Source organism: Rhinolophus ferrumequinum, chromosome 11 (assembly GCF_004115265.2).
Source record: "Rhinolophus ferrumequinum isolate MPI-CBG mRhiFer1 chromosome 11, mRhiFer1_v1.p, whole genome shotgun sequence".
NCBI classification, from domain to species: Eukaryota; Metazoa; Chordata; class Mammalia; order Chiroptera; family Rhinolophidae; genus Rhinolophus; species Rhinolophus ferrumequinum.
In genome coordinates, this window is record NC_046294.1 from 790,351 (window position 1) to 807,642 (window position 17,292).

At 65.1% G+C, this 17,292-nt stretch overlaps 1 protein-coding gene across 1 annotated transcript in view; it reads left to right on the forward strand.

Annotated features, from left to right (window-relative positions):
• MUC5B (mucin 5B, oligomeric mucus/gel-forming) overlaps window positions 1-17,029 on the forward strand; it is a 30,256-nt gene extending 13,227 nt beyond the window's left edge. Inside the window, exons 26-49 of the mRNA XM_033120677.1 lie at window positions 496-652; window positions 1,006-1,134; window positions 1,343-1,487; window positions 1,581-1,624; window positions 1,700-1,897; window positions 2,096-8,854; window positions 8,994-9,184; window positions 9,451-9,622; window positions 10,307-10,563; window positions 10,855-11,041; window positions 11,373-11,598; window positions 11,697-11,875; window positions 11,953-12,022; window positions 12,239-12,339; window positions 12,672-12,703; window positions 12,983-13,163; window positions 13,535-13,639; window positions 13,735-13,772; window positions 14,289-14,405; window positions 14,801-14,887; window positions 14,969-15,091; window positions 15,332-15,377; window positions 15,545-15,647; window positions 16,324-17,029. Coding sequence (XP_032976568.1) covers window positions 496-652; window positions 1,006-1,134; window positions 1,343-1,487; window positions 1,581-1,624; window positions 1,700-1,897; window positions 2,096-8,854; window positions 8,994-9,184; window positions 9,451-9,622; window positions 10,307-10,563; window positions 10,855-11,041; window positions 11,373-11,598; window positions 11,697-11,875; window positions 11,953-12,022; window positions 12,239-12,339; window positions 12,672-12,703; window positions 12,983-13,163; window positions 13,535-13,639; window positions 13,735-13,772; window positions 14,289-14,405; window positions 14,801-14,887; window positions 14,969-15,091; window positions 15,332-15,377; window positions 15,545-15,647; window positions 16,324-16,546 — 9,870 coding nt within the window. The 3' untranslated portion in view covers window positions 16,547-17,029. The remainder of the gene's footprint in view (window positions 1-495; window positions 653-1,005; window positions 1,135-1,342; window positions 1,488-1,580; window positions 1,625-1,699; window positions 1,898-2,095; window positions 8,855-8,993; window positions 9,185-9,450; window positions 9,623-10,306; window positions 10,564-10,854; window positions 11,042-11,372; window positions 11,599-11,696; window positions 11,876-11,952; window positions 12,023-12,238; window positions 12,340-12,671; window positions 12,704-12,982; window positions 13,164-13,534; window positions 13,640-13,734; window positions 13,773-14,288; window positions 14,406-14,800; window positions 14,888-14,968; window positions 15,092-15,331; window positions 15,378-15,544; window positions 15,648-16,323) is intronic.
• Window positions 17,030-17,292: the final 263 nt, after the last annotated feature.

A 17,292-nucleotide genomic window follows, 5' to 3' on the forward strand; every position in this document is an offset into this window, starting at 1 on the left:
CCCTTAGAGCAGCACTCGCTGGGGGAGGGGAGCCGCACCAGCGTGCCGCCCGACTCCTGGCCACAGCCCTCAGGGTCCTGCCCTTCAGCCGTCTTCCATGTCCTCTATGAACCTGACCTGCGACCCCTGCCTCCGGTGGTACTGCCCATGAGACGGGTCCACGGGGCTCTGCCACCTGGGAGGGAGAAGTATGGCTGGGGGGGGCAGCCCCCCTCATCCCAAGGACACAACAGCACCCCTTTTGTCAGGACAGGGTCCCCCGACGGTTTCAGGGGGGCTGGTCTGCACTTGGGCGAGATGCTGAGCGGAGGCAAGGGACGGAGGGCAGGGGAAAAGTCAGAGAGGGGCGCGGGGGCGCGAGCGAAGATGCCAGGGGGGCAGCAGCCTTCTGGCCACAGAAGTCACAGGTCTCAGGGGGCAGGTGTGTTGCTGTCCCCGACCCGGGTGGGACGTCAGCTCTTCTTGCTGAGTGGCCCCTCGGCTCTCTGCCCCCAGGTTGACTCCACCAAGTACTACGAGGCCTGCGTGAGCGACGCGTGTGCGTGTGACTCGGGGGGCGACTGCGAGTGTTTCTGCACCGCCGTGGCCGCCTACGCCCAGGCCTGCCGCGATGTGGGCGTGTGCGTGTCCTGGCGCACCCCGGACGTCTGCCGTGAGTCGGGCTCTGTCCGTGGTGCTGAAGGGCGAGTGCGGGAGGAGGCAGAGCCGCCCTGGGCCCTGGGGCTTGACCCGCACACGTGTGTATAGTGGATACCCAACACACACACCACACGTGTGCACATACATGTCCATAAGATCCAGATACACAGGTCGTCCCAAAATGAGGTGAGAGACAATCATTCCGAGTCCAGGGCTAGGAAGTAAAACTGGAAGGCTAGGGGTGGGACCCTGAGCCCCCTCCACTCCTGAGACAAGCCCAGCCCAGACGCAGCCTGGCACTTCCCTAGCATGCCCAGGGGAGGAGGGGCCTGGCGGGCTCCCTTAGCCTCTGTCCTCCACGCTCAGCCCTGTTCTGCGACTACTACAACCCCCACGGGGAGTGCGAGTGGCACTACCAGCCCTGCGGGGCCCCCTGTCTGAAAACCTGCCGGAACCCCAGTGGACATTGCCTGATGGACCTCCCAGGCCTGGAAGGTGAGGGGCAAGCTGTTCCTGGGGACCCACACCTCTTCATCCTAGAACGTCACACAGGCATGGGGGGCAGTGCCAGAGGGCGGTTGGGCTCCTGCCACCAGCACAGCACAGCCCGGGACAAGGAGGCATGGGTGGGTGGCCGCCCCAGGCAGCACTGACCACCTGGTCTGAGAAGGTGAGTCTTCTCCCCACCCTGTGCCCACCTCAGGCTGCTACCCAAAGTGTCCTCCCAGCAAGCCATTCTTCAGCGAGGACCAAATGAAGTGTGTGGCCCAGTGTGGCTGCTACGACCAGGATGGGAACTACTACGATGTGGGCACCAGTGTCCCCACAGCAGAGAACTGCCAAAGCTGGTGAGGGGAGCAGTGGGGGCAGGCAGGGCAGGGGCTGGGCTGGGGGTGTTGGCCTGTGTGCTGCACGTCCTCAGCTCTTCTGTCTCCACCCAGTGACTGCACCCCCAGCGGCCTACAGTGCACACACAGCCTCGCAGGTAAGAAGGAGCCAGGTTGGTTAGGGGGCTGGGAACTGGGGCCCCACTGAGCCCTGTACCTGCCATGTCCCCCAGCCTGCAAGTGCAGCTATGAGGGCAGGACCTACGGCTATGGGGACACCATCTACAACACGACCGACGGGCTTGGCGCCTGCTTGATTGCCATTTGTGGAAACAATGGAACTATCACCCGAAGCACCACCGAATGTCCCAGAACCTTGTCCACCACGCCCTTCACCTTCACCTCCACCACAGCCCTGCCCTCCACGACAGGTAAGCTGACCTGGGGGAAGCCTGGGGCTCTGGATGATGAGGGAAGACCCAGCAGGAACTCGGTACAGGTGTCCTGGGCATGAGAGATGGACAGGGACCCTGCAGAGGCCCGGGGACCAACGCTGGGGCAGGGGGACATGGGTCACCCCACCTCTGGGCAGAGGAGGCTTATGGCATCCCCTTCCCTCATCCCCACAGGCCCGGTCTCCACCCTCCCCACTGTGTGTGTGCACCAATTCTGCCGCTGGTCTGCCTGGTATGACAGTGACCATCCAGAGCCCGGCATGGGAAGTGGGGACTTTGAGACGTTTGTGAACCTGAGGCAGAGGGGTCACCAGGTCTGCCTGGCCCCGGCCAGTGTCGAGTGCCGGGCGCGGCAGCTGCCTGACACGCCCCTGGAGCAGCTGGGCCAGAAGGTGGAGTGCAGCCTGGAGCGGGGCCTCACGTGTCTCAACAGCGAGCAGAGCCCCCCAATCTGCCACAACTACGAGCTGCGGGTCCTGTGTTGTGATCTCGTGCCCTGCAGCACCCCCCAGGGCTCGAGCACAAGCCAGGGGCTGTCCCTGTCCACTCCTGCCCTCCAGACGACGGTGGCCTTCACCTCACAGACCCAACCCGCTACTCCCACCACGATCACGACCAGGACGGCCGGCAGCTCCGTGGCTCAGAGCACCACCTGTCAGCCCCGATGTCAGTGGACCGAATGGTTTGATAAGGATTACCCCAAGTCTGAGGAGGCCGGAGGGGACATCGAGTCATTCGACAGGATCAGGAGTGCGGGGGGTGCCGTGTGCCCGCAGCCCCAGGACATAGAGTGCCGGGCGGAGAACTTCCCCAACAGGACACCCGAGGAGCTGGGCCAGCGCGTACACTGCGACCCCAGCTTCGGCCTGGTCTGCAGGAATGACGAGCAGGTGGGCCTGTTTAAGATGTGCCTCAACTACAGAATCCGTGTGCTGTGCTGCAGCCACGACCACTGCGGGGAGCTCACCACAGCCACCTCCGCCCTCATAACTGCCACCAATGCCGCCACCGCTGTCACCTCCTCCATCACCACTACCACCTCCTCCAAACCGTCAGCCTCACAGGCCCCCCTGGGCAGCACCACAGCAGTGTCCTTCCTCCCAACAGAACCAATGTCTTCAGCAACGTCTCCAAGCCCCAGGCACACAGACACGCTCGTGACATCCGCCACAAGGAGTCCCACGTCTCCTCCAGGCTCCACAAAGCCCAGCACCACGTCACTCCTGATTCGCACAACCCCTCAGGGGACCACAGGGGGCACCCCACAGGGACCCACCACGGGGGTGGAGACAATGCGAACCACCACGGCTCACTCAACTCTGAGCACAGCAGCTGGCACGGTCGCCACGAGCCCGCCATCCCCCTCACACACTGGGATGAGCACACAGAGAACCCAGGGGTCGGCCATCACTGAGGCCACAACCAGCCAGGGCACGACCGGCTGCCAACCCAAGTGTGAGTGGACAGAATGGTTTGACGTGGACTTCCCTACCTCGGGGGTCAGGGGTGGAGACATGGAGACGTATGACAACATCAGGGCTGCTGGCGGCAAGATGTGCCGGGAGCCGCAGAAGATCGAGTGCCGGGCGGAGAGCTACCCCGAGGTAAGCCTCGACCAGATCGGACAGGTGGTCAGCTGCAGCCTGCGGGCCGGGCTGGTGTGTCGCAACCAGGACCAGAGGGGCCCGTTCAACATGTGCTTCAACTACAACGTCCGCGTGCTCTGCTGTGACCACATGAGCCACTGCCCCACCGCCAGCACTCTGCCGCCCACAACCCCCACGCCTGCCTCACCCAGTGTCTCCCGCACGACCCCCGTGGGGACCTCCCATAAACACACAACCCCTGGATCTTTGCCCACGGGCACCAGCATGGGTGAATGGTCATCGGTGGTGACAGGACTCCGGACCACGGCCACCACCAAGACGTACCTCTCTTCCCCGAGGACGATGGAGACTGTTCCCATCCCCACCTCTCTCAGAACGACTGAGACAGGCACTATCCGCAGTACCACTTTTACCCCAAAGCCTTCAACCACCATGTCAGCCCCGCCCAGTGCCCCCCGCACAGCACACCTGGTGACCACGCCCATACAGACCACCGCAATGTCCCTGCCCACCAGTCCGACATTTGGGACCACCCTGCCCTCCAGCACCCTGATGCCTGGCTCCTTCTCCACCACCACGACATCCCAGACCACCGGGAACTGCACGCCACGGTGCGCGTGGACAGACTGGTTCGATGCGGACTACCCCAAGCCCATCCCCAATGGCGGGGACTTTGAGACCTACGCCAACATCCGGGCAGCTGGCGAGCCCATCTGTGAGAAGCCCCAGGCCCTGGAGTGCCGGGCCGAGACGCTTCCCGACGTCCCCCTGCAACAGGTGGGCCAGGTGGTGCTCTGCAGGCTGGAGGAGGGCCTGGTGTGTCGTAACCGAGACCAGCGCGGCCGGTTCAAGATGTGCCTCAATTACCATATCCGCGTGCTCTGCTGCGACAACCGCCACTGCCCCACAACCCCGGCCACCACCGCAGTGACCAGCCCAGGGACCAGCCTGAGGCCGACGTCCCTAACAACCCCCAGCCCCACCGTCGTCAGCTCAGCCAGCACCACTGCAACCCCCCGGTGCCAGCCTGCCTGCCGCTGGACCGACTGGCAGGACAGTGACCGGCCCCGGCCGGGCCCCTATGGGGGTGACGTTGAGACCTACATTCAAATGGAAGGTCTGGGCAGCCAGCTCTGCGCAGAGCCGGACGCCATCGAGTGTGAGGCCGTCCTCTTCCCGGGAGTCCCCTTGGAGCAGCTGGGCCAGGTGGTACTGTGTGACCCGGAGTACGGGCTTATCTGCAGGAACAACCGGCAGGGGTGGGGCCAGACCTGCTTCAACTACCACATACGTGTGCGCTGCTGTGACGACTACAGCCATTGTCCCAGCACGGCCACAGCCACCAGCACCAGTACGGGCAAGGAGACCACAGCACTCTGGACCACGGCCACCACACAGTCACTCTCCTCTTCCCCAGGGACCACCCAAAGGGTCACCACTGCCACCACTGAGACAGGTCCCTCCTCTCCCGGGACCACCCAGAGGGTCACCATGCCCACCACTGAGACAGGTCCCTCCTCTCCCGGGACCACCCAAAGGGTCACTACTGCCACCACTGAGACAGGTCCCTCCTCTCCCGGGACCACCCAGAGTGTCGCCAGCCACACGACCCAGACGCCTCTCGCCTCCTTCAGGACCACCGAGAGGGCCTCTGTCTCCAGTCTCTCTGCCTCCACAGGGACCCCGCCCACAAACACCAAGCCAGCCTGGCCCAGTACCCCCCACAAGGTCCCCCTGGTGACCACACCCATACAGACCACCCAAGGGTCCCTGCCCACCGGTCCCACCTTTGGGACCACCCTGCCGTCCAGCCCCCTGACGCCTGGCCCCTCCTCAACCACCATGACATCCCCGACCACCGGGGACTGCACGCCACGGTGCGCGTGGACAGACTGGTTCGATGCGGACTACCCCAAGCCCGGCCCCAACGGCGGGGACTTTGAGACTTTTGACATGCTCCGCTTGGCCGGCCACGTGTTCTGCGAGCGCCCCCAGGACATCGAGTGCCGCTCAGAGAAGGCGCCAGATGTGAGCCTGACGGACGTGGGGCAGGTGGTCCAGTGCAATGTGAGCTTCGGGCTGGTGTGCCGCAACCGCGACCAGCCGGGGCGCGTGCCATACTGCCACAACTTCCACGTGCGCTTGCTGTGCTGTGACCGCCACTGCACCTCCCCGCCGGGCACCACGGCTGGTACCTCCCTGTCCCCGAAGACATCTCGCACCCCACTGACACCCACCACTATCGCCACCACGCACGCCAGCTCCTTGCCCTCTGCTGGGTCCTCCACAGCCTCCACAGGGACCTCCCAGGTCCAAGAGTCCAGCACTAGTGTCACCATATCGCCCACCATGCCTGAGCTGGGCACCACCCTGCGCCCCTCCACGGCTGCCTCCACAACAACAGTGCCCCAGGTTAACACTCAGACCTCAGCCATCCTGACCCCCAGCCCAACGACCTCAGTGACCAAGTCCACTTCCTGTCAGCCTCGCTGCGCCTGGACGGACTGGCTGGACCAGACCTACCCGGTTCCAGGGCCTTCCGGTGGGGACTTTGAGACCTTCGCCAACATCCGGGCAGCCGGCGAGCCCATCTGTGAGAAGCCCCAGGCCCTGGAGTGCCGGGCCGAGACGCTTCCCGACGTCCCCCTGCAACAGGTGGGCCAGGTGGTGCTCTGCAGGCTGGAGGAGGGCCTGGTGTGTCGTAACCGAGACCAGCGCGGCCGGTTCAAGATGTGCCTCAATTACCATATCCGCGTGCTCTGCTGCGACAACCGCCACTGCCCCACAACCCCGGCCACCACCGCAGTGACCAGCCCAGGGACCAGCCTGAGGCCGACGTCCCTAACAACCCCCAGCCCCACCGTCGTCAGCTCAGCCAGCACCACTGCAACCCCCCGGTGCCAGCCTGCCTGCCGCTGGACCGACTGGCAGGACAGTGACCGGCCCCGGCCGGGCCCCTATGGGGGTGACGTTGAGACCTACATTCAAATGGAAGGTCTGGGCAGCCAGCTCTGCGCAGAGCCGGACGCCATCGAGTGTGAGGCCGTCCTCTTCCCGGGAGTCCCCTTGGAGCAGCTGGGCCAGGTGGTACTGTGTGACCCGGAGTACGGGCTTATCTGCAGGAACAACCGGCAGGGGTGGGGCCAGACCTGCTTCAACTACCACATACGTGTGCGCTGCTGTGACGACTACAGCCATTGTCCCAGCACGGCCACAGCCACCAGCACCAGTACGGGCAAGGAGACCACAGCACTCTGGACCACGGCCACCACACAGTCACTCTCCTCTTCCCCAGGGACCACCCAAAGGGTCACCACTGCCACCACTGAGACAGGTCCCTCCTCTCCTGGGACCACACAGAGGGTCACCAGCCACACGACCCAGACACCTCTCGCCTCCTTCAGGACCACCGAGAGGGCCTCTGTCTCCAGTCTCTCTGCCTCCACAGGGACCCCGCCCACAAACACCAAGCCAGCCTGGCCCAGTACCCCCCACAAGGTCCCCCTGGTGACCACACCCATACAGACCACCGCAATGTCCCTGCCCACCAGTCCGACATTTGGGACCACCCTGCCCTCCAGCACCCTGATGCCTGGCTCCTTCTCCACCACCACGACATCCCAGACCACCGGGAACTGCACGCCACGGTGCGCGTGGACAGACTGGTTCGATGCGGACTACCCCAAGCCCATCCCCAATGGCGGGGACTTTGAGACCTACGCCAACATCCGGGCAGCCGGTGAGCCCATCTGTGAGAAGCCCCAGGCCCTGGAGTGCCGGGCCGAGACGCTTCCCGACGTCCCCCTGCAACAGGTGGGCCAGGTGGTGCTCTGCAGGCTGGAGGAGGGCCTGGTGTGTCGTAACCGAGACCAGCGCGGCCGGTTCAAGATGTGCCTCAATTACCATATCCGCGTGCTCTGCTGCGACAACCGCCACTGCCCCACAACCCCGGCCACCACCGCAGTGACCAGCCCGGGGACCAGCCTGAGGCCGACGTCCCTAACAACCCCCAGCCCCACCGTCGTCAGCTCAGCCAGCACCACTGCAACCCCCCGGTGCCAGCCTGCCTGCCGCTGGACCGACTGGCAGGACAGTGACCGGCCCCGGCCGGGCCCCTATGGGGGTGACGTTGAGACCTACATTCAAATGGAAGGTCTGGGCAGCCAGCTCTGCGCAGAGCCGGACGCCATCGAGTGTGAGGCCGTCCTCTTCCCGGGAGTCCCCTTGGAGCAGCTGGGCCAGGTGGTACTGTGTGACCCGGAGTACGGGCTTATCTGCAGGAACAACCGGCAGGGGTGGGGCCAGACCTGCTTCAACTACCACATACGTGTGCGCTGCTGTGACGACTACAGCCATTGTCCCAGCACGGCCACAGCCACCAGCACCAGTACGGGCAAGGAGACCACAGCACTCTGGACCACGGCCACCACACAGTCACTCTCCTCTTCCCCAGGGACCACCCAAAGGGTCACCACTGCCACCACTGAGACAGGTCCCTCCTCTCCCGGGACCACCCAAAGGGTCACTACTGCCACCACTGAGACAGGTCCCTCCTCTCCCGGGACCACCCAGAGTGTCGCCAGCCACACGACCCAGACGCCTCTCGCCTCCTTCAGGACCACCGAGAGGGCCTCTGTCTCCAGTCTCTCTGCCTCCACAGGGACCCCGCCCACAAACACCAAGCCAGCCTGGCCCAGTACCCCCCACAAGGTCCCCCTGGTGACCACACCCATACAGACCACCCAAGGGTCCCTGCCCACCGGTCCCACCTTTGGGACCACCCTGCCGTCCAGCCCCCTGACGCCTGGCCCCTCCTCAACCACCATGACATCCCCGACCACCGGGGACTGCACGCCACGGTGCGCGTGGACAGACTGGTTCGATGCGGACTACCCCAAGCCCGGCCCCAACGGCGGGGACTTTGAGACTTTTGACATGCTCCGCTTGGCCGGCCACGTGTTCTGCGAGCGCCCCCAGGACATCGAGTGCCGCTCAGAGAAGGCGCCAGATGTGAGCCTGACGGACGTGGGGCAGGTGGTCCAGTGCAATGTGAGCTTCGGGCTGGTGTGCCGCAACCGCGACCAGCCGGGGCGCGTGCCATACTGCCACAACTTCCACGTGCGCTTGCTGTGCTGTGACCGCCACTGCACCTCCCCGCCGGGCACCACGGCGAGTACCCCCCAGCTCTTGAAGACCTCCCCCAGCTTGACGCCAGCCACTATGTCCCCCTCCGTCCTCAGTACGCTCAGGCCCAACGCCTCTCCCAGCTCACCTGTCCCCACCACACCCTGCCTGTGCCGGGCATTCGGACAGCTCTTCTCACCAGGTGAGTGGAAGAGCCTGTCCTCTCCTCATGGACCATCCACCCAGGATACTTTTTCCTCGTGTCCCCGAAGCCCTGCTCTGTGACTGCCGATCCTCCTGCTGACCCAGGTGTCCCGTCGTTCTGATTTTCTCCTCCACAGGGGACGTCGTCTACAACAGAAGCGACGGAGCCGGCTGCCATTTCTATGCCATCTGCAGCCCACACTGTGAACTCGAACGCTTCCAGGGTGCCTGCTCTACCTCCGCCCCCCCAGAGCCCCCATCCTCCGTGTCCCCAACCTCCCCGACCTCCCCGACGGGGGGCTGCGACCTCACCGTCCCTCCCCGACAGGTGTGCACCCTGCCTCCCTGCCTTCCCTACCCTTGTGTGCATGGGGTCAGGTGCTGCGGAGGGCTCCAGTGGGGCCGACTTTGAGCCCCTCAGTGACCTTTCACGGGGAGCTCTGGGTGGAGGGAGGCACAGGGGTGTGGGGCCGGGTCAGCAGCTGGGGCTGCACAGGGCAAGTGGACAGCCCTGCCCCAGGCCATGTGAGACCCAAGGGTGGTGGGGGTGGGTCTCGCGAGCCCACCCAGTGACACTGTGACTGCTGTCACCAGGTGAATGAGACCTGGACTCTGGAGGACTGCACGCTGGCCCGGTGCGAAGGTGACAACCGCATCGTCCTGCTGGAGCCGGAGCCCGTGACCAAGGTCACCTGCGTGAACGGGCACCTGCCCGTCAGAGTGCAGAGCCAGCAGGACCCCTGCCAGTACCACTATGAGTGCGAATGTGAGAGAAGCAGCCGCGCGCAGCTGGGCAGCACGGGACACACATAGCACAGGCACCGCGCTGACCAGACGCCACACGGGGACGCCAGGGCGCCTGAGACCAGGGAGAGGAGGGGTGGGAACAGGGGTGCATAGGGCATGGTTCCTGGGGTCCTGAGCGACCTTTTGTGGAGCCGCCGGCAACAAGGACCACAAACTAGGTGGTTCAAAAGGGCAGGGACAAGTCTCTCGCAGGCCCAGGGGCCAGAGCCCGAGAGCCAGGTGTCACAGGGCTGCTCCTCCCACAAGCTCCAGGGGAGGGTCCTCCTGCCTCAGCCAGCCTCTGGGGCTCCAGGCATCCCTGGGCTGTGGCGGGGTCACTGTGTCACCCGTCTCTGCCTCTGTCCTCACGTGGCCTCTTCTTTCTGTGTCTCTTCTGAGGACACTTGTCACTGGATTTGGGGCCCACCTGGTAAAGCAGGATACTCTCATCTCCAGACCCTTAAGTTAATGATAGCTGTGAAGACCCTTTCCCAAATGCGGTCACAGCCACAGGCTCTGAGTGGGCCTGTCCTTGGGGGCCATCAACCAATCCACTCACCCATTTTAAAAATGAGGCAACAACTGAGGCTGTGGGGGCTTGAGCCACTCCCCAGAGGTGGCAGCTCTGGGCGGCACCATGTGAGGGGACTGTCTTTGTCCACAGGCACCTGCAGTAGCTGGGGGGGCTCCAACTACATCACCTTCGATGGCACCTCCTACTCTTTCCGGGACAACTGCACCCACGTCGTCATGAGGGAGATCCGCCCACGCCACGGGAACCTCACGATCCTCCTGAACAACTACTTCTGTGCAGCCCCCGCGGCCTCCCCCCGCTGCCCCCGCGCCCTCAGTGTCCACTATGAGTCCATGGAGATTGTCCTCACCACCAGCGTCAACGCCGACGGGCAGGAAGAGAGCCTGGTGAGTGTGGGTGCAGGGTGCGCCTGGGGCCCCACGGAGGGAGGGTGCCTGCACGCATTCCCCCTGCCCGGAGGTCGGCTCCAAAGGGGCTTCAGAGAGGGGGCAGGGCACGCCGCCACGCAGGGCCCTGGGCACAACGGGGGCGGAAGGCTGTGGAGGGAGGGCTGCCCACAGCCAAGAGCGCCCTGGGAACCCAACCACCGCAGACTGGGCCCCAGGGCCTGAGGGGAGCGTCTGTGCTCTGGGGTGCGCCCACCACCCCCGGTTACATGTCCCTGGCTCTGTCCCCAGGTCTTGTTCGACCACGTGCGGGTGAGCCAGGGCTTCAGCAAGAATGGCGTGCGTGTGTCTGTGACGGTGGATGCCGCCATGCACGTCGACATCCCGGCCATCGGCGTCAGCGTCACCTTCCACGGGGAGGTCTTCCAGGTCCGGCTGTCCTACAGCCACTTCAGCCACAACACCGAGGGCCAGTGTGGTGAGTGGGGATGTGACAGGAAGCCCACAGGAGCACGGGCGACTTCCATGGCTCACAGGGCCTGCTCCTCCCTCCAAGCCCTGCCTGTGCCCCCACCCCCACCCCGGCAGCCCTGCGGTGCCAGCTGCCTGCCACATCCCCACCTCCCAGATCAGGACCCGCTCCCCCTGCCTCCTGCCCCAGGCAGAGCTGCCTCTCGGCCTCAGCAATCAGTGTTTCATAACCGAGTGAAGGGTGGGGAGGAGTGGGGAGAGGGGAAAGGCTGGAGAATGGCAAGGCTGGGTGCCCGCTTGGCCCCTGTGGTGACCCTCCCGGCTTCCACACTCGCCAGGCACCTGCACCAATAACAAGATGGATGACTGCCGCCGGCCGGATGGCACCATGGCCCCCACCTGCCAGGACATGGGCAACACCTGGCTGGTCCCTGAAAGCAGCAAGGAGGGCTGCTGGGCACCGACGGGCCCGCCCCCGACCACCAGCTCCCCGGCCCCGGTGACCACCACACCCTTTTCCACCCAGTGCCCCCCAGCGCCCCTCTGTGAGCTGATGCTGAGCCAGTGAGTCCCTCCCTGTGGGTTTGTCCATCCTGGGGCAGCGAGCCCTGCCCGGGCCCAGGACCCAGCTGTGCTCCAATCTCTAACTGCCCCTGCCGCAGGGTCTTCACTGAGTGCCATGACCTCATCCCGCCCGGCGCGTTCTTCAGCACCTGCGTCAGTGACAGTTGCCAGGCCGGCCGCCCCGAGGTGCCCTGCCAGAGCCTGGAGGCCTACGCGGCGCTCTGCCGTGCCCGGGGCGTGTGCAGCAACTGGCGTAATGCCACTGCCGGGCTATGCGGTAAGTGACGGGAGGCCACCTCGGGTGCTGGCCTCTGGCCTCCTCGGCCTGCCTGACGCCCGTCTCTGTGTCCCCAGACCTCACCTGCCCGCCTGCAAAGGTGTACCAGCCATGCGGCCCTAAGCAGCCCATGACCTGTGACTCCGGGTGAGTACCGGCCACAGTGGGAATGGTGGGGGCGGCGAATGAAGAGTCTGGGGGCAGCAGGAGGAGACAGAAGGAGGAAGGCTCTCCAGCCCCAGATCTCTGCAGCGCCCTTTCCCCACCCGACCAACCTCTGGTCCTGACCACATGGGTGTCCACGGCAGCCGACCAATCCCTGCACTCCGTCCATGCCCGCCTCCCTCCGCCCTCGCCTTACAGGAACCAGAGCCCAGAGAACGAGGGGCTGGTGGAGGGCTGCTTCTGTCCCGATGGCCACACTCTCTTCAACTCATACACGGACGTCTGTGTCCCCAAGTGCCGTAAGCACCACCTGTGGCCTGGGCCCTGACCCAGCACAGCCAGCGGGTGGGACATCCTGGCCTGGCCTGGCTTGCTTCAGTGTCAGACCATGTGCCAAACGGGCCCAGCTCCAACTCCGTTCTGCCAGCGGCAGTGTGGTCTGGAGCCCTGTCAAGTCCCCTGCTCTGTGACACCCCTCGAATTCTCCAGGGGCTTCTGCTCCCAGTGGGAAGACAGAGGCTTTGACTGGGGGTGGGGGTGGCCAAGGCTGAGAAGACATGTCCCTATAGCCTCTGCTACCAGGCCGTGAACCCCACAACCCCTGGTGACCCCCTTTCTCCTTCCCTTCCAGCCTGCGTGGGACCAGATGGGTTTCCCAAATTCGTGAGTGGCTCTGCCCCCAGCTGGCCCCCCTTGCTCAAGCAGAAGGAGGGAGGGAGGACCTCCATCTTGGGGCGGCCCCGTGATGGGGCTGGTGTGGGGTGCCCAGGGGTGCAACATGTCCCGGTCACTCAGGCTGCTCCAGAGGTGGTGGCTACAGGGGGAGGCTGAGGACTGTCCTGGCCAAGCTGAGCGCTGGGGCCTGACCTGCTGCTGGATGCAGCCTGAGAGACCGAGGCTCAGTCCAGGAGCCCTCAGGAACCCCAACCTGGTCTGTTGCAGCCTGGAGAGCAGTGGGTCAGCGACTGCCAGACCTGTGTGTGCGACGAGGACTCCGTGTCGGTGCAATGCGTCCCGGTGCAGTGCGAGCCCCAGGATCGGCCCCTGGAGTGCAGCCGGCCTGGCTTCCTGACCGTGACCAGGCCCCTGGCCAACAACCCCTGCTGCCCAGAGACGCTGTGCGGTGAGCCCTGCACCCTCGCAGGCCAGGCGGGTGGGCAGCGAGCACAGGAGGGTGGAGAGTACAGGCTGGCAAGGCCTGCAGGGCAGAGCAGGGCCACAGCGTCCTGGCTGGACACTGCCGGACCACTGGTCGGGGGGAGGGGGCTCCTGATCCTTCCTTTTTCCACCTAAACACGAGGCTGCCGACCTCTGGTCTGCCCAGGGGCTTGGGGTGGGCGAGGGAGGGGACAGTTGAGGACCTAGAGGGGATCCAGAAGGGCCGCCGAGAGGTCAGCCACCACGGGAAACCCTGTGGGGAAACCCTGTTACACTGGGAACTAGCAGGGCCAGAGGGCAGGGGCACCCCCCAACAGCACCCCAACTCTCCTGCAGTCTGCAACACGACCACCTGCCCCCTGGGCCTGCCACAATGTGGGCCGGGAGAGGAGCTGACCCGCACCCAGGAGGAGGGCAGCTGTTGCCCCACCTTTGGCTGCCGTGAGTGGGGTGGGGGCTAGTGTTCGGGGCAGGGGCGTGTCTGAGCACCTGCTCCCACTGCCCAGGAAGGCCCTCAGTCCTCCCTTTTCTTCCAGGGCCTAAGCTATGCATCTACAACGGCACCGTCTACGGGGTAAGGGCTCGGCGGAGGATGGCAGGGCGGCCGGGGGTGACGGCCTGGAATCCTCTGGACCTCCTCTCCTGGTCTCCACATGAGCAGCCCTGTCTGCCCCCTCCCGCCACGACAGAAGATAAACAGAGAGGCTCTGAGTCCTCTAGAGCTGGGTGGGGACACGGGAGGAGAGGGGAGTGGTGCCTCTGTCAGAGCCTGGTAGGGCTGTGAGCCCCACACCTGCTGCCCCTGGGACTTGAGCTTCAGGGTCTCCTGCAGCTTCCTCCCAGCAGGACCACTGGGGCAGGACCACGCCCTCCCAGCCCCCTCCCGCCTGCCTGGGGTCCCTACTCACTCAGGGTCCTGCCTGTCTCCAGGTCTGTGCCCAGCCCGGGGGCATATCCATAATTCCATGTGAAGAAACAAGCCGCCTTCTGTGGGCCTCAGCTTCTCCCAGCCCACCCAGCCGCAGGCAGGGGCCCTGGCCCTGGTGCCCAACCCAGTGCCCTGAATGTCACTCCCCTCCATCCACTGCAGGTCGGTGCAACCTTCCCAGCGGTCACTCCCTGCCACACGTGCACCTGCCTGTCTGTGGACACCCAGAACACTACCGTGCAGTGTGAGGAGGATGCCTGCAACACCACCTGTCCCCAGGTGAGCCCACCCATCTAGGCATAGCCAGACCCCTGACATGCTGCACGGTGGCAACCCTGAGTCACTGGGACCCAGGCCCCCAGGGAGGGCTCTCTAGCTCAACCTTTGCCGGAATCTTGTTTTTTCCCAAAAAGAGGTCATGAAACAGGAGGATAGGGGGAAAGGTTGGGGGCAGGACCGGCAGGCTGCAGGGGCAGGTGGAGAGGGGTCTGGGAGCAGGGGTGAGGCTCAGTCAGGACAATGGGGCGGGGCAGCTTCTGCCCTGGTGGCCATGGACAGCGACACGGCTTCAGAGGGTGGGGGCTGCTAAGGAGGCTGCCAGACTCTTGGGGGCGAGCAACAGGGCTGGGGAGCCGGGCTGGGGGTGCAGACATGACCACCCCTCTGGCCCTCAGGGTTCCGAGTACTCCAGAGTGGCTGGGCAGTGCTGCGGGGAGTGCGTGCAGACGGCCTGCCTCACGCCCCATGGCGGGCTGGTCCAGGTAAGGGGACCCTACCCTCCAACCCTCAACAGCCCACGACATAATCCCCACCCTGGCCTCACTCTCCCTGGTGCATTTCAGCCCAACGAGACCTGGGTCAACAGCCTCGTGGACAACTGCACGGAGTACCACTGCCAGGCTGAGAACGGAGTTCCTGTGCTGACCCCGAGGCCCGCGCCCTGCCCTGACGTGCCCAGCTGCAGAGTGCGTGCCCCAGGGATCCCACCAGCCCGGCTGTCTTCCGGCCTTGCCGGAGAGGGCCCGCCCACACCACCCCCTGGAGGCCACACCCTGTCCCGCCCTAGAGACCCCCTCCCTTCCAGGAGGCCACGCCCCTGTCCCACCTTAGAAACCCCGCCCACGCTCCCCCAAGCCAAGCCCCGCAGGAGGCCCCACCCCTGGGGCCGCGACCGCCCTCAGCCCGCCCTCTGTCCCCTGCTGCAGGGCACCCTCCGGAAAACCGGCTGCTGCTACTCCTGTGAGGAAGTGGGTAAGTAGAGACCACCTTCCCGTCCCCGCCCTCCAGCCCCGCCCAGCCTCCGCCCATTGGCTCCTGCCCGGACCCCAAGAACCTGCCCTGAACGGCAGATCCGGAGGGAACTAGGGAGGAAGGGCCCCAGGTCGGGGTCCTCAGAGATCCCCTTCTCTTCTGCCCAGACACCTGCCAGGTCCGAGTCAACAGGACGGTCCTGCGGCACCGGGACTGCGAGGCCCCCGTCAACGTCACTTTCTGCGAGGGCTCGTGTCCAGGAGTGTCCAAGTGAGTGACCCCGCCCCCCTTCGCACAGCCCTGCCCACCCGCTGCAGGCCTCCTCAGGGGCCAGCTGCCGGCCACACGGGGTCAGCACCCAGGCCCCATGTGTCCCTATCCTTGGCCCAGCTTGGGGTGACTACAGAAGAGCTCCCCTCTCTCCATATCCAGCTGGAGAAAGCCTACGGCCTCCCCTGACCCTTAGAGCCAGGAGCGGGGAAGCTGAGGCACAAAGCCGGGGGACTGCGGTCCTGGACCTGAGTCCAGACGCCTGGGGGTAGTGTCTGCTTGGGGGGTGGGCAGAATCAGGGCCTTCCGTGGACCAGATTCTTGGGGCAGAGCTGCTGGCAGTGTCCTCGCCAGAGTCAGCCAGGCTGCGGCCAGCTAGTGCCCTCAGCCAGAAGTGGAAGAAGGGCCGGGGAAGGTCCCTGGAGTAGGGGTCTGCGGACTCCTCGAGTTTGAGGGGGTGGTTCAGGGAAGAGAGGGTGCCTGGCCAAGAAAGGTCAGTGTTCAAAGCGATTCTGAGTGCCCACAGAGCTGGCCAGGCCAGGACGGCGATGCCCCACGTGCTGAGGCAGCAAGCGTGGGGCTGCCCGAGGGTGGTGAGCTGCCGACTTCAGACCCCAGAGAAACCAGGGGGCTGGGGCCGGCTGGGGCGGGTGCTGAGGGTGCCACGTGTCTGCAGGTACTCCGTGGAGGCCCAGACCATGCAGCGGCAGTGTACCTGCTGCCAGGAGACCAGGACCCACAAGGAGGTGGTGACCATGCAGTGTCCCGACGGGACGGCCGTCCAGCACACCTACACCCACGTGGATGACTGCAGCTGCACCCCAGCCTGCATACCCTCTCCTGCAGCTCCTGAGGACGGCAAATTTGCCTCTCTATCCTCGGAGTTCATCGATGTTTGATGCCATTCTGCCCCTGTCCCACTGCCCCGGGTGAAACCCACACCCTGGCAGGGGACACTGCAGCTTGAGGAGAGTGCCAGAGCCCCTCCGGCCTGTCTTGGCCACTTGCCCTGCCATCAGGGCCAGCCTTCATCTGAAAGAAGCGCTGGCTCCACCCAAACTCACCCCTTCCTGGTGTCAGAAGGATGCCAAGTGCAAAACTGCACATCGGCGGGCGCCGTGCTGCTCCTCACCGGGGACTCCTGCCACACCCCCAAGTCCCGTGGAGCACGGCTCCCCTCGGGCAGCAGACTGCAGACTGAGACCCGTCCACACCAGGCCGGCGGCCACCAGGGAGTGGAGTTTGGCAAGGTGGCTGCATGCCCATGTCTGGACCTGGGGCTGAGGCTGTGATGGCCGAGGGGTGGGCCTGGGAGGGGTCAGTGCCCCGAAGCTCCTCCTCTGGTCACCCTGCCCCAACCTTGCAAATAAACACCGAGCATCATGTACACTTCCAGGTCTGGGTGTCTTCCACCGTGTCCGCCCGGGCTCTCCTGTCCATCCATGGACCCAGCTGTGTAGGGTCCACAGGCTTTATGCACCCCCAGCCCGGGGCTTGTGCTGGGAGGGAAAGGCAGGGCAGGGGACACGGAGGCCCAGGTCAGTCTCTGGCTGTGAAGGCACTTGCAGGAGCCAGGAGTGCGCCAAGGGCTCAGAAACAGCCTCACCATTATTTCAAACACATGGGGTTCATTAGGAAACTGGTT